The sequence below is a fragment of the Eumetopias jubatus genome, unplaced genomic scaffold (genome assembly GCF_037043125.1).
Source record: "Eumetopias jubatus isolate StellerSeaLion01/CBP00866 unplaced genomic scaffold, mEumJub1_p1.0 scaffold_11, whole genome shotgun sequence".
Lineage (NCBI taxonomy): Eukaryota > Metazoa > Chordata > Mammalia > Carnivora > Otariidae > Eumetopias > Eumetopias jubatus.
Window position 1 is genome coordinate 120,213,749 of NW_028274817.1, and position 16,154 is coordinate 120,229,902.

A 16,154-nucleotide genomic window follows, 5' to 3' on the forward strand; every position below is an offset into this window, starting at 1 on the left:
TGCAATGCTAGTTTCCTGGCTTGCGGTAACACAAAGCGAAAGTAATATTGCCTCGGCAAAGACAAAGCCATGGGGGCCACCAGATCTCCCAGCTCGTCGGGAACGGTTGTTCTGAAAACGTGTGGTTGTTCTGAACAGATTGCTGTATTAGGGAACAATCTGAGCATAATGTGAACTTCACATTTGCTTATGGGTCATGTCATCCATGAGAAATTCCAGGTGAATGCAGAAAACTGCCCCCAGCTGAACCCAGGGGCACAGGAATACGGTTGGCCCCTGAACAACACCGGTTTGAACTGCATGGGTCCACTTACGTGCAGAGGTTTTTTCAAAACATACAGGACAGTACCATAAATGTATTGTCTCTTCCTTATGATTTTCTTAATCACATTTCATCTGGCTTCCTTACTCTACGAATACAGTACTCAGTACACTTCCAGACAAGATGTGTGTTAATCCACCGTTCATGGTATCGGTAAGGCTTTGGTCAACAGCAGGCTACCAGTACTTAGGTTTGGGGGGAGTCAAAAGTTCCGTGTGATTTCTGACGGCTCGGGACGCTGGCGCCCCCAGCCCGCGGGCGCCCCGGGTTCCACCGGACACAGCTCGCAAGCCGCAGCCCTTACGGTACCCACTTCTACAAAAAACTTCGGCACTTCTTCAAGGTACAGCGATCTAGGTATCGTAGCATTTACGTAGTTCCTAAGCACTCACCGGGCAGAGGCTGCGCTCCGTCTTCCTAGGTGCGCCCGGTGAGCGCGCCCTCGTCTCCTCGCGAGCCTGTGCCCTTCACTGCCCGCGTCCGCACCGCGCCGACATGCGGTGGCTTGCCCGGAGCCCGTGACAGCACAACAGGCTGTCCCTTCTCCCCGAGCCAAGTGTCACCCGGGGCGGGGGCGGGGCCCGCAGAGAAGCAGCCCAAATCCTTCTCCTTTGGCTCCTCCCCTTTTTGACTCAAACCCTCAGCCTCGGGCCGGACAGCAGCCCCACCGGGAGGTCGGCTGCCCCGCGAGGCCCCCGGGGACAGAGACCGTGACTCATTCGTCTTGTTCTCCTTGGGGTCCGGCCAGAGCACTCACCCACTCCGTGTCACCAGGCACTGCCGGAGCCCCAGCTTCCGGAAGATGTCCACCACCGTCTCCATGGGGGTGTGGTCCGTGACCGTGAACGGGCTGAGGTTGAGGACGCGCCGCAGCTTCAGGGGGTGCGGGCTGTTGGCCGGCAGCTCAGGGGGCTCCTCCGTGAAGTACATGATGGAATTGCTCACGATGCCCTCCTGCCTCTGTCTGGCATTCTCTAGAATGGGTGAGCAGAACAGTTAGCCACACAGAGGCCCTTGCTTAGCAACTCCCTCCAGCCCACACCCACAGGAACATACGCTTTCCCTCTATCTGCCTCCTAGAATCCCACAGAGAAGGGGTTCAGAGGGCAAATGCCACGTTCTTAATGAAGAGCTTCAGCCAAACATCGGTGAAATTGGCATCTCTCTTAAGCTAATGCCGTGCAAGGGTCCCCCTGCTGTGACCCAATCGTTCATTGCCAAAGTTTTGACAAGTGGGCCTGAGCAGGGTGACTTCTTTAGGAGAATGTACTGCCTCCTCCTGGGCTCCGGGGCACCCAAAAGGCCCAGGGCCCTCTACCCTTGCTTTCCTAACACTCCGCTCACCTCACCATGGGCTCAAGTTGGACGTGACAAGAAACCTCGCTTAGCTGCCCAACGACCTCAAGTAAGTTGTTTTTCCTTTTTTTTTCTTTTCTTTTCTTTCTTTTTTTTTTTTTTAAACAAACTGACCTTTAACTGGCCCAACTGGCATTACGAATCCTGAAAGGAACAAAAACCAATAGGACCATCCCAGGCTCACAGCCCAGAAATGCAGCTTAATCCCAAATATGCCCCTTGGGACCAAAGAAATAACTCCAGAAAAGCCACATTCCCCCCACCTCTTGGATCTCCTCTCTTAAAAATGGACCATTTTGTGGATTCCTCAAAGAAAGATAGTAAAACCGTTATGGTAACAATTAGCTTCTTTCTATCTGTAGGCAAGGACATGCAAAAGCAGGCCGAAGAAAAGTAGGGTAACAGGAGCTCATTAGAAATACAGCTTTATGCAGTACTAGAAACCCAGGCTATTTTAAGTCACACATGAAATAAATCCATCGGTCTCAAGATATTTCTCCAAGGCGATTTTCCTTCTGTTGGAATTTTAATCTTTCTTTTGGTTCATGGGAAAAGGTTAGGAAAAATGTACAGTGAGGCTTGCCTGAAAATGGATCCTGGTTTCTATAATACATTTCTTGCCTCCTCAAAGACTACTATTCACCGATATTGTTCTTTGAAAAATAAAAATCTAACTGCCTGCTCTAAGGCCGTTTATTGCAATAGAGTACTCTAATGGAAAACTGGCAGCATTCGGGGTCAGGCTGAGTTTGAAAAAGGGCCTCTGTTTAAAAGAGGAACAGTAGGCCCGCTGGGCAAATGCCGGCACATTATGTGGGTCAGGTTAAATGTAGTTGCATCAAATGGGATAGGGTTCAACCACAAATACCAGATGACACTGAGGCACAACATGTTTTCAAGTGTGGATGCTACGTGATACACACCGCACATTTCTCTCCTAAATCACCACAGTTCTGGCCCAGAGCACGGAGGCCAGGAGGCAACCATCAACACGTACTTAGGCGCTGCTCCTTCTCGCAGACCGAGAACTCTCTAACACTCCCACGTGACAGGAACCCATCTATTTCAACAATGAGGTCGACCGGATCAAGGATCAGTCTTCATCAGGACTGGATCAAGCCACAAACCTCAATCAAGAACTGAACACACGATTTGCTGAACCCCTCCTAAAACCAAATACAATTGAGTAAACTGTCGATCCACTTGTCGAAATAAATAACCACCGTCTAGTTCCTCTGAGTCTCCTGATTGGGTTAGAAGCCCTGATTCTCCCAGCAGCTAGTTCAGTGATTTCCTGCTCACCAGTACATTCCCAGCGCCTGGACAATGCCTACTATAGAGTAGGCACACGACTGCTATTTGCCAAATGCATGCATTAGTCAATCAACAGGTGAATGAATGAGTGAGTTCTACTAAATGTCAGCGGACTTGGTTCTGCCTGCCGTGTGGAACAGAGCCTATTTCACGTAGAAGACACTGCGAAGGAAAGCCCACGAGCTGTTCACTGCCGCAAAGCATCGAAGGCCCCAGCCGGGCTCAGAGCCGGAGATGTGGGCCATGTTCCTTGTTACTCCAAGAGTGGCAACTGCACCTCTCTCTGGAAGGGCTCGGCTAGGCCACTTTGGAACTCCACTAGCAAGACTTATCTGAACGCTTCCAACGGTGCGAGCGGGGGTGCTACATACAGGCCAAAAGCTGACGAATGGAAGAACCAGCAAGAACGCTTTTTGCCTCTCTCTGCTAGGGTCAAACATCTAGTTCCGGTTTGGACGGGAAATCTTCATCAGTCACCACAATGCCTGCGACAAACTACAGCATGTATGCTCACAGAGAGCGGAGGCTGACTCCTGCCCCGACCCCCCCCCCAAACCAGTCCTCCCAGCGACTAGAACAGTGCCAGCACACGGTGGGTGCACAAGAAATAGTTCCTGTAGGAAAGCTTAAGCCAACTCCCCACCCTGGGGATGATCCAGCGCTACAAGAGTGTAGACTCCCAGACCCCAGGGACTCAGGGAAGCCTGTGTTGGAAAAGAAACCCCCCCCAAAATGCCCAATGTTTACGTATGTAGAAGACCCAAAAGATAAGAGGGAAATGCACCAAATATTAACCATGGCCTTCTATGCTGTTGGGAAAGTGGGTGCCTTTTTTTATTTTCCCTTTTGCTTCTGATTTCCCCAATATTCTATGAATATGTATTGCTTTTTAAAAAACGGGGGCGCCCGGGTGGCTCAGTCGGTTAAGCGTCTGCCTTCAGCTCAGGTCATGATCTCCAGGTCCTGGAATCGAGCCCCACGTGGAGCTCAGAGCTCAGCGCTCAGCGCTCAGCGGGGACTTTGCTTCTCCCTCCCCCTCTGCCCCTCCCTCTGCTTGCGCTCTCTCTGTGTCTCTCTCAAATGAATAGATAAAATCTTTAAAACAAGCAAACAGGAGGATGGGTTAGCCTGGTGATGGGTATTAAAGAGGGCATGTTCTGCACGGAGAACTGGGTGTTATATGCAAACAATGAATCATGGAACACTACATCAAAGACTAATGATGTAATGTACGGTGATGAACATAACATAGTAATAAAAAAATGTTAAAACAAGCAAATAAGAATGTACCAAACTTCACTTTTAATTGTTTTAAAGGTTAGTTAAGCTGTTCTTAATACAAGAGGTTTGTTATCTATTGTACCAGAACTAGTATCAGTGGCCACAGCTCCTGAAAAATGAGATACATTTTGTGAGTACCTGCTAAGGTACCTTCCACTTTCTAGTGGACAATACAATGGCAACGCCAAGCACAGAGAGGGGACTTAAGAGTGCTGGTAAAGTAAATTTCACAAACTATGACAGACCAAGAAATTTTAAGGCCGGAAATAATCACATATTCAGGAAGCTATTCCCATGGCTTTTAGAGCAATGGTTCTCAACCGGGAGCAATGCTGCCCTGACCCTCAGGGGACATTTGGAAACATCTGGAGCCATATTTGGTTGTCCTAACTGGGAGATGGTGTTGCTACTAGCACCTAGTGGTCAGAGACCAAGGATGCTGCTAAACATCCTACGGTGCACAGGACAGCCCCCACGGGAAAGAATGATCCGGCCCCAAATGTCAACAGTGTTAAGGAGGAGAAGCTCTACTTTGGAGTCATCATATTTTTAGAGAGAGAATACTCTTATCATCCTGTTCATCAAAAATGCTTCCATGTCACAGATGTCATTAACTAAAAATGTTAAAGTGGAAAACTGAAAGCAACTGTAGTGGTGGTCAGTACAAAGAAGATGTGATAAAAATAAAATAAAATAAAAACTATTTAGAAGAACAACCAGATGATTTTATGGTTAAGTTACAGTTTACTGCAGCACGGAAAAGTCCCTCTGTGCGTGTGTTTCAAGCCCCAGCGGAAAGCAGCAGACGACACCACTGTTCCCCGTGGCCTATTCCAATCATGAACAGCCCTCCCAGGAAGAAACCGCCTTATCCCTAAATAGCCCTTCCAACAGATCTGACACTTTGTTCAGTTCTGGACGCAGATCCCTTTCTGCAAGTAAGCATCTTGCACATGCTGGAGAGCCATCATTAAATCATCCACCAGACAAAAAAAAAATGAGGGTTCCCTTAGCTCTTGCCTGTGACTCTAACTTTCCATCCCTTTAATCATCTTTGCGGCTTCCCGCTGAGTCCTCTCTGAACCGGTCCTCACCTAATTGCAGAATTCAAGACTAGAAGAGTCTGAGCCCTGCTGAGCACAGAAAGAGCCTCATGTTTGCAAATAGCACCGAGAGGCAAAGTCCCATTTACCGGGAATTTGCACATGGGTCACACATGGCCCCATGTGTCAGAATGTGATGGGGAAGCGCGCCGCATGTCCTAGGTGGGGTAACCGCTCCCTAACAAGGACATCGGCTATGGTCTGGTATTCCAGAGATGGTTGGAAAACAAACCATTTTCAGCTTCACGTGAGCAGTTGCTACAATTTTCTTTCTTTTTTTTTTTTTAGATTTTATTTATTTATTTGAGAGAGAGAGAGAGCACAAGGAGGAGGAAGGGGCAGAGGGAGAAGCAGACTCCCCGCTGAGGAGTGAGCCCGACGCAGGACTCAATCCCAGGACCCCGATATCATGACGTGAGCCGGAAGGCAGACACTTAACCGAGTGAGCCACCCAGGTGCCTCAGTCGCTTACAAATTTTAACATGATGTATAAGAAAAACCCTTATTTGCCTCATTTACCATTCTTGTTCAAATTATCTTGGTTCTACCTATCTATAATCTTTGCTCCTAATTCCCCTGAAAATGAAACTGGCATGAGACGGTCACTAGATAAATGCTAAAGTCATATTTCTAGATTCACGAAAGACCCCATAATTCTGCAAATACAGGTCACCAATTTCTCCACCAGGGTACTGGGACTCTGCTATTTCCATAGATCAGGGAAACAGCTTTTCTGATTGCTTAGAGTGAAACACCCCTTGCCTTTCCACACACCACGTCAACAGCAGCTTCTATACTATTATCAGTCTGATTGAAAGCACACAGGTATTATTTACACGGCGTGTTGCCTCTTCAGACATTCCAAACATAGCTTCTAAGAGCACGCTCCGTCGGCAAGCCTAAATTTCTTCACTGCCCGGTTGATGACAATTACTGCTTCCCACTTGATTACAGTAATGGGTTTCAGCAAAGTTAGTAAGCTGTCTCTTAGCAGGTGTGCCCGGAGCTGCACAATAGGTAACGGATCCAGTGATGTTACTTTAGTTTTTAAATTTCAGCTTTTGCTTAAAAGACTTGAGGGACTGCATAAATTTTTCAAGGCTGCTGATTACATTATTTTAAAACAAACCCAACCCTGCTCACACGGCTTAAAGCAAACCTCATTATTTATAAGGCAATATTTACGCCCAAAGGCACTTACCTGTTAAGCGACAGGACCTATAATAAAGACAAGCATCACTGAACACATAGGCACGAATGTGCTATCGGGTCTAAAATACAAACCCAGTTGTTGCCTTGGGGGAGGTAAATACGTTTGAGCAACAAACTAAAATTAGAGGATGTGGCTTATCCAAACTTATTTTTTTTTTTATTATCCAAACTTATTTTTATAAAGCCTTTGATGAAGATACTTTAAAGATATTTGAAAAGCTATTTAACATCACAAAGAGATTTCAGAAATTGAGAGGGCGCGTCAGAAATAGTTAACCAAGGGCAGGGATAAGCAAAGGGTCGTCTGGTGAAGGTGTGTTCCCAGTAGAGCGTGCGGCAATCCTACCCGGGCCCGTCCCACCCCGGCGAACTTCTTAAACACCCTGGAAGGCGACATACGTGGTAAAGTCATCAAGCGTCCAAACGAGCCGTGTCGTGGGCCCCAGCCGGCCGTGAGACGCCGGGATGGGGCGATCACGGCAGCAGGCGGGCTGAGCGGGACGGCACCCTGGGGCGGGGGGCTCTGCTGGTCCCTGCCGCCTCACGAGCGCAGGACGGACCCCACCCCGAGGGGGTTTCCGTGGCTCACTGTCCTTCTTCCCAGGTCTCCACGTGGCTCACACCCAGGCCTTTGTCTTGGGACTCCTACCTCCCACCTCCCTTGCAGGGCAGGCATCCCTAGGCTGCGGACCCGGCAGCCTTGCTTCTCTGAGCCACTGCCTTGGGCACACCGCACCCGGGCATCACCCGCCTGCTCCTCTCCCGGCCCAACAGCCTGCCCCTCGGCCCCGCCGCTTCCAGCTGGCACACCGGGGGGGGGGGGGGGGGAGCGTCACACGGAACGGACCCGCGGGCCTCCGAGTACTGAGTGGGACATAGCGCCGCCAAGTGAAGCGAAGGGCTTGTGCGGTGCCCAGGGAGGCGGCTGGGACGGAGAACTCACCCTCGACGTCGGGAAGCCTGCCTGAAAGTCTGTCTCTGAGAGCAGCTCGCCGGGACCAGTCCGGGCTCCCTCGCCTCCATCCTTCCCAGCTTCACCTGACAAGTCCCGAAAAAGGCGGCAGCGGCGGGCCACCCAAGCAGGGGCGAGCCCCAGAGGCCGCGTGCAAACGCCGCTGTCACTGTCCAGCCAAGCGGGTCTCTCCCTAGACATCGTTCCTCACAGCAGCGCCTGGGGACCGGCGGCAGCAGCAGCAGCAGCAGCATTCACCGGGAGCTTGGGAGAAATGCGGCCTTGCCCCCACCCCCCCCCCGAACCTACTGAGCCAGAATCCGCATTTTAACCAGATCCCCAGGGGATAGGAATATGCGCGAGAAAGCGTGAGAGCCCCGACTTAAAGCCCTCGGACCTTTGCAGTCTCTCTAACCTCTTTGGGAATTCAGGGGGGACAAAGGAGGCCACTGGCCTCTTAGGACAGCCTGAGCGTCCCCCTCTCTACTCACTTATCGCGAGAATCAGTTCCCTCCTCTGGGCAAACCCAATGAGGCGCTCGGAGTCCCTGGAGACCACCACAGGGAAGCCGTTGTAGTCGGTCTCCTTGATGAGCGTCTCCACGTCCTCCACGGTCATGCTGTCCTGGGTGAGCACGGACAGAGGCGGCTCGCCCCGCCGTGGCCGCATGACGTCGGTGGCCAGTGTGCGGTGGGTGAACTCATCCTTCACGTCCAGAAATGGGTACCCATTTAAGTGGATATGAGCCTCGTAGATGCCTTCTTTCCCAAAGGCATCGGCCACCCACTTGCTGGTCACGGCTGCCGCCATCAAGGGCACAATGTACTCCAGACCGCCCGTTAATTCAAACATGATGACCACCAATGACACCGTCATCCGGGTAACTCCACCTGCAACCGAAGACAGGAATACAATTCTGAAACTCAACTCCAGACCCTAAGAGGGCATGAACTATGGAAATGGACAAGCTGGCTCTAAATTCTCCAGACACCTGTTCTGAAGAGACGGTCCTACACGTTGCCCGTGGCAGACCTCTGAAACGCCGGCCAGGCTCTGCCGAATGCAGCCTTGCCCCAGCGGCCGTAAGTCACATCTGACTGGGGGGCTTTTCTTCAGTGAGAAGACAACTGGGTTGTCTCTTCACCCAAGACCACAGGCCTGGCTTTTTGGTGAGTGGATCCTATGTGGGCTATGCAGGTTTCCGACACAGCAATTGTGGCTCTGTTCCAAAACCCCGTAAGCTGGGAAACTATAGAGATGCTTAGTGGTTATGGACAGGAGAGGGGCCCAACTTTGTATCCCCTGGTATTAGAAGAAGAATCCATACCAACTCGTACTAGTCTTCCAATGAGCTTAAACTGGAGTTTCTCGATCTCAGCACTAGGAACAACTGGGGCTGGATCATTCTTCGATGTGGGGGCTGTTCTGTGTATTACAGGATGTTTAGCAGCATCCCCGGCCACCACCCACTACATGCTAGTAGCACCACCCCTGCAGGTGTGACAACCAAAAATGTCTCCTCCGTTGCCCGGTGTTCCTGAGAGGCACAACTGCCCCCCGTTGAAACCACTATTCTGGATGGCCCAGCTGCAAGATGGTGGAGACTCCATCATCACCCGGGGCCCTGAATGACTGACTGGAGAAAAGCTCCCTACTAACTTACATCACACACACACACACACACACACACACGCACGCACGCACGCACGCACGCACAGAGCCAATTCTCATTATTCATGGTAGTTATGATGTACAAAGTTGCCACAAACACTGAATGAGCAAATATTGAATCGCTGCCCTAGGGGAAACACACGGTTAGGTTCCTGCGAGCTTCTGCTCACAACATTTTGGTCAACCCATCAATATAGAATCTTATTTCATGTGTATTTCTGTTTAAAGACACCTTATTTAATACATGTAGATGATTCATTAACGTGGAACTCACAGCCAACAGCACTGTAACTCCTGCCTGAGAAGACTTTCTCCGACATGCCTATTTTCTCCGTAAGACACATCCCACCTTCCTGTGCTTAGGATCCCCAGACAGACTTTAGCACTATGTTTGGGGGCCATTTAAAACAACAAAATCATTCACAAAATGCCAAAAAAACATGACACTGACTAGACCACGAAAAGGATACTTGTGTAGGGTATCCGCGCGAAAACAAGAGGGTGGGCCTTCACACCTCGTTCACCCGGAGCTGGGAACATACGTGCTAAAACACCTTACGCTTTCCACTGCTCTTGCGCATGTCCGAGGATGACAGCCAACGCCCCGCGAGTATTGGCTTAGGGGTCACAAACACATTTTAGCACGTAGGCAAATCCCCAAATATGGGCTCCACAAATAATGAGAGCCGACTGCATATGATGAGCAAGCTCTAAGCCCTGGTGTGTTAAGCCACTGAGATTTAGCGCCTTACCTGTGACAGCAACACAACCTGGCCTATCCTGAGAATGCCAGCACTCGAGCCCATGTCCTCCTTCTCACCGGGGCCCGAAGCCAGCGCAGCCTGGTGACGGCGCTTGGCCTAGCTCAGCTTTCCTTGCAGCCCGGCCCGCCCCGGCCCGGCCCACCTGTGCCTGTACCTAGGCAGGCCGCAGCTCCCACCATGGCATAAAGTCCGGGGGTGACACAGTCGGCTCCGGGCCTGCACCAGTTCCTGAAGACGATCCAGTCGTGGTGATGGTAAGCAAGCTGCTCCACGCCGATCCCCACCATCCTGCCCGCCATGGCCCCCACGGCCATGCTGGGGATGAAGAGGCCTGAGGGGATCTCCAGGGGCACACAGGGAAGAGAAGCATGAGGGAAGGTCTGCATGCCCACTTCCCCACTCCCGGTGAGCAGTCGTGCCCCCCACAACACGCTCGACCTGCGCTTGTCTTCAGAGGAGGGGCAACGCTTCCAAATGGAGGTCCACGGGGACAAAGCGGGACAAGTGGCTTCACCCGTTTAGTCAGTCCTAGCTACTGTGACTTGGACAGAATGCAGTTTTACACTTTCGTTTCCTCTCCTTCAAGAGGGGGCCTGGTTCTCCCGCTGGGGATTAAAGAATGAGAAGCCCCACTGCAAATAACATTCGAAGTGTACTCACCACTTCCTCTCTCCCCTTGCGAATCATTCACATTAGCTTTTTTAAAGTTAAATGTCAAGCCGCAGCATGAGAATGGAAGAGAAAGGCACGCGACTGTTCACAAGTCAAACCAAGCAGCTCGGTGCCGCCGCCCAGCACCTTTGGAAGCTTCTCACGGGCTCCCTGTCCCGTTGAGGATACAATGGCCCAACACCTGCCAGAGAGACAGGGGCCATTCCCTCTTCCTAACGAACTACTTTCCAAGAAGTATTCTGAATATTTTCATGCCCGGTGAGAGGCAGCAAAGAACCAGAAGGTCTATGTAGGAAACTAGAAGATCTTGGTGGCAGTGTGTTTCACATTTTGCGGTGTGGAAATGCGCTTTCATTTATCGAGTGATCGGACATGGGCTAGAGAATGTGCCCGACTCTCCATGTTCATGGACACGGCAAGTGATCGCCAATCCTGCCTGGGAGTTGCCCAAGATGGTCATCGAGCTGAGGATGGAAGTGGATTTATAACCAAATTCCAGGTAAGTTTGGATCCTCGAGGATGATTTCTAGACTTTGGGATGTTCCTGAAGAAGAAACTTCCTTTCTGAGTGCCCCCCCCACCCCCGATTCCTAGTCATTTAACTCCCTGTAACTGCAAAGTAGACTTCTCCCAGCAGGCACCAGAAGAGGCTGCTAGCATCTTCCTCAGACACACAAATAATCCCTTTGCTTGGAGATGGCAGATCAGAGACAATTGGCTGCTTAATAAAGTCCACCCACCCCTGCTCCTAAAGCAAAAATTCAGGTTTGTGTTTGACCATTACACACTCAAGTACACAGCTTCTTAGCCTTTTTAAAATGAAACAAATCATAAAAGTCCCACACAGAAAGCAATAGTAGGGGAATGCTACAGGGGTTCTGCAGGGTTTGAAATGTTCTGCTTCGGTTCCTGGGTGCTCATTACACACACAAGCGTGCATTTTATGAAAATTCCTCAAGCTACACACAGCTCTGTGCGGATGATATACTCTGAGCCTTCGCTTCTTCACTTGTAAAGTGATTACAATCTAGTTCTCAGACGTGTTGCTTATCAAAAGCATTGCTTCTTGGTGATTAAAAAGAATGTCAAGTGCCCGGCACGAGAAAACGGTCAGTAAGGGTCAGTTGTTTCCCCCCCCCACCCCGGTCACCATTTTACCCTGGCGAGGAGGTGATGAACTGTCCCCCCCGCCCAACCCCTCCTTCCCCCTTCACTGACCTTCATGCCAAACGTAAAGATGGTAATGACGATTTTGAAGATCAGCGCCAGGGCCAGCTGCCACATGGCCGTGTAAACCCCGACGCCGGCCGGCCGGTCCGGGATGTCATCCACAGGCCGGGTCATGTTGGGGTCATTGATGTAGTCACAGAGCTGGGACGACTCGAGGGCGCCGCAGTCATTGAATAGCTCGGAAATGAGCTCACTCGTGCTCCGGCGCGTGTAGGGGTTGGGGTAGGCGCTGATGGCCGTGATGGCGGTCACCACGATGACCTCCAGCACTGGGTACTTGCCCAGCTTGGTGGTTTTGCGCCTCCTGCACCAGGCGATGTTGCAGCGGATGAAGAGGGTTCCCCACAAGCCTCCAAAGACCCCGAGGAGGATGAAGGGGAAGAGCTCGGCCATATACCAGGGCGTGTGGTATTCCACGTAAAAGAGAACGAGACGGCTGTTCCCAAAGGGATTGATGGATCGTAGCGTGAAGGCTGCCACCAGGGCCGCGAAAAAGGACCTCCACAAGGTCTTCAAGGGAAAGTAGTAACTGACCTGGGACGAACAAGGAGAAAATGAGACTGGCCGAAGAAAGGGCTGCCCTGAGCCCCCAGCCCGATCGGCAGCCACCCAGTGGCGCTTAGCGGGACAGTCACACGGACCAAAGATGGGCAGTACTAACTTCCTCAGGCTAGGGTTCATTATCACCAAGGGGCACCAACAAAGTATTTAAAGGACTCAGTACCTAAAAGTGAAACAGACACTAGTCAAGATGTGTCTGAGCTATTTTTTAAGAGAAATGAAAATACTTCATCCTAATTTTGTTTATGTCACAAAGACCCTCTTAAAATCAAATACACCTCTGGATCTGATTCTACAGACAACGGAATAGGTCAAGGGTTGGAAAACCCTGGCCCAGCAAATGTATTTATATGGCACATGAGTTAAGAATGGATTTTTACGTTTTTAAATGCTGAGGGTCAAAAAGAAATATTTTGTGATATTCAAAATATTCAAAAGAAAAGCAGTATTTTGGGGTGCCTGGGTGGCTCAGTCGGTTGGGCATCTGCCTTCGGCTCAGGTCATGATGTCAGGGTCCTGGGATCGAGCCCCACATCGGGCTCCCTGCTCCGCGGGGAGTCTGCTTCTCCCTCTCCCACTCCCCCTGCTTGTGTTCCCTCTCTCGCTGTGTCTCTCTCTGCCAAATAAATAAAATCTTTAAAAAAAAAAAAAGAAAAGCAGTATTTTGTGACATGTGAAAATTATATAAGGTGCACACTCCAGCATCCACAAGGAAAGTTTTATTGGAATGGGGCCATGCCCATCATGTGAGTGTTGTGTGTGGCAGCTTTCCCGATATAATGACAAAGCTGAGTAGTTCCAACCAAGACCGGAAGACCCACAGAGCCTAGAATATTTACTCTCTGGCCCTTTGCAGAGAACATTTGCTGACCCCTGGAATAGATCCATTCGGGGTGCCAAAAACAGAAATGCCTCATTAAGTTATTAGGAGAAAGAGAGACTGCAAAATTAAAAAAAAAAAAAAGGCAATTTTTAAAATAATACTGGAAAACATATTTAACAGCAAAAACTGTGGCTTCTTAATGAGCTGCAGGAATCTTGTCAATACTCCTTGGAATGCAGTCCTCAAAGGGTTGGAGATGGAGGTCTCCCACTGTGCTAGCCATCGACATGTTCCTCAGCCCCCGAAACCACGAATCCGTCCCCCCACCTGCCACCCCTCCTCACCTCCTCAAGACTGAAGAGCACACCCCCGATTGGAGCCCCAAAGGCCACGGAGACTCCGGCAGCGGCGGCGGCGGAGAGCACCTGTGAGGCAAAGAGCTCTGTGTAAGCCCCCAGCCCTGCCATGCAAACCTGCGATGCAGGCGAGCCGGGACGGGGCTTCCAGAAGAGGCCATCACTGCAGACCGGAGCGGAGCCTGCTCACCTCGCGCCTCTTGCCCTCGTTCTTGCTGTACTTGGAGAAAAGGCTGCTGAAGAAGTTGCCACAGCAGCAAGCCACATGTACCAGCGGCCCTTCTTTCCCCAGGCTCAGGCCAGAGGACACCACCAGCACCAGGGTGACGGTCTTGATCAGCAGGGTCCACTTCCCCAAGTAGCCCCTGATGATAAAGCCGCTCAAAATGGTCTTTATCTGAAACAGAGGATGGAGAACGAGGGTGAGTGAGCCGCTTTGAAGCCGCAGCGAGGGAAGTAACTAATTCCCCAGCACTAGACTCAACTTGATCATACCAAGGAGAAGTTACTTTAGTTTTGGATCTGACTATAATTTCATATTAACAGAATTTATAACAACATATAATTTTATATTAATGTTAACTTGAAACCATTCAATGCGTAGCACATCTTAAGAATTTCTAAAGTAGGGGCGCCTGGGTGGTGCAGTCGGTTAAGCATCCGACTCTTGCTTTCAGCTCAGGTCCTGATCTCAGGATCACGGGATCGAGCCTTGCGTCAGGCTCCATGCTCAGTGCAGAGTCTGCTTAAGACTCTCTCTCCCTCTGCCCTTCCCACCACCACCCCCACCCCCGCACTCACACTCTCTCTCTCTCTCTCTCTCTCTCTCTCTCTCTCTCTCTCTTTCACACACACAAATAAAGAAATATTTAAAAGAAAAAAAGAATTTCAAGAAAAAAAGAATTTCTAAAGTAATAAGAGATCATAATGAGGACTGAAGAAGTAATTATCAGGGTCTCATTTTCTTTATGGCATTTTATCCTGTTCATGTTACCCTCTGTTGTGTTGAAGAGAAACATGTATCTGTTGATTTTAACTGTTAATTTTTGATTATCGAGGGAAGTTCAAGATAAAGAGACAGAAAGCTGGCTAGCTCTGTGACAAAGCAAATAGAACAAAATGTCAGCTCAGCTGTAGGTCGGGGTCGGCAAACTATGGCCCGCGGGCCAAATCCAGCCCACTGCCTGCTTTTGTATGACCCATGAACTAAGGGTGCTTTTAACATTTTTTTAAATGTAGTTTATAAACAAGACTACTAGTCTTTTACTGAGAATAGTTGCTAGATTTTGCCTCTCAGCTTACAAAGCCTAAAATAGTGACTCCCTGCCCTTTACTGGAAAAGTCTGCTGACCCCTGCTGCAGGCCAGGGGTATGGGAGTTTACTGCGCAATTATTTCAACTTTTCTGTAGGCTTGAAAATATTCTTAACACGATGCTGGAAAAAGAAGAGGCTCAACATTCTAATAACACATCTCCAGGGGACGTAAAGATGATTGACGCCAGGACAACTCCTTCCCTTCCGTCGAATCCTGCCCTCTGGTATTGAGAAGGACTTTGACTACAGGTAGAGTCATCTTGCTCCATTTTCAGATCTGCCACATTTTGTAAAGGCCAAAAAAAAGGCAAATACTGTCTTTCTTCCTAATGGTGCAGTTCACCTTACGCTTTTAGAATTCAACTGGCCGCCAATCTCAGTGATGAATTTCATATACTGGGAGTCCTCTTTACCTAAAACCCCTATCTTTGGATACAGAAGTATCACCAATGGGTAATTTTTTACCCTCCACCTCTCCCACAACTGGCTGAAATGGAGTGAATGTTCACTGTGTGAGCTGGCAACTTACAAGCCTATGATGAGTGAGTCAGCCAATGAAATCTGTGGTCAATTTCGGTTTTCCCGCTGTGTTAACACAATGGGACAAGGTTATCTCTTGTCAGTATCAGGATATTTGCATATCTTCAAAGTGCCTCCTAGTGGACACTGCTCTGCCGAGAAATTAATGTCTCAAAAAGCTATTACAGTCCTCAAACCCTTCTCAAGGCCTTGACGCCCACTGGAATCACCTGGGGAATTAGATACCAGTGAGCACTGGCTCTCCCTGTGGAGATTTGATGCAGTTGGTCTGAGGTGTATCCCAGGCATGGGATACAGCCTCCCCAGGTAATTCGAAAATGCAGCCCAGGTGGAGAACCACTGCTCCATTCCTGAAAAGAGTACTACAGGTATTCCTAATTTCTCCTTACTCAGGGGACGGTCCCAAATCACTCTGGCATCATGTCACCTTTGGCGATTTGGGGCGGGTCGTGAAGTGAGCTAATCCTCAAAATTTTAAAGGCGTATGAATGGAGCAACTTCATCTCAGGCATTATTGATAGAGATCTGTTTCTTAATTCACGGAGAAAGGCCACGCAAGTGAGCGTGCAGGCACGCATTTCCCAAGAACTCAATGAGCTCCTTCCTTTAAAGCACGAGTGAGGTCTTCTAGCTAGACAGTCGGACAGTGTTTCCTGAACTAGCCTCTAACTAATGGCAGACA

The 16,154-nt window shown here is 49.8% G+C and overlaps 1 protein-coding gene across 7 annotated transcripts in view; it reads right to left on the reverse strand.

The window, feature by feature from the left end:
- The window catches only part of CLCN4 (Cl-/H+ antiporter 4), a 67,877-nt gene that overhangs the window by 10,010 nt on the left and 41,713 nt on the right, over positions 1-16,154 (reverse strand). For all 7 annotated transcript variants that reach the window (XM_028115053.2, XM_028115049.2, XM_028115048.2 and 4 more), the window contains 6 exons: positions 13,808-14,014; positions 13,606-13,686; positions 11,866-12,411; positions 10,130-10,316; positions 8,032-8,430; positions 1,080-1,296 (listed from right to left, as the gene is read on the reverse strand). In XM_028115053.2, coding sequence (XP_027970854.1) covers positions 1,080-1,296; positions 8,032-8,430; positions 10,130-10,316; positions 11,866-12,411; positions 13,606-13,686; positions 13,808-14,014 — 1,637 coding nt within the window. The remainder of the gene's footprint in view (positions 1-1,079; positions 1,297-8,031; positions 8,431-10,129; positions 10,317-11,865; positions 12,412-13,605; positions 13,687-13,807; positions 14,015-16,154) is intronic.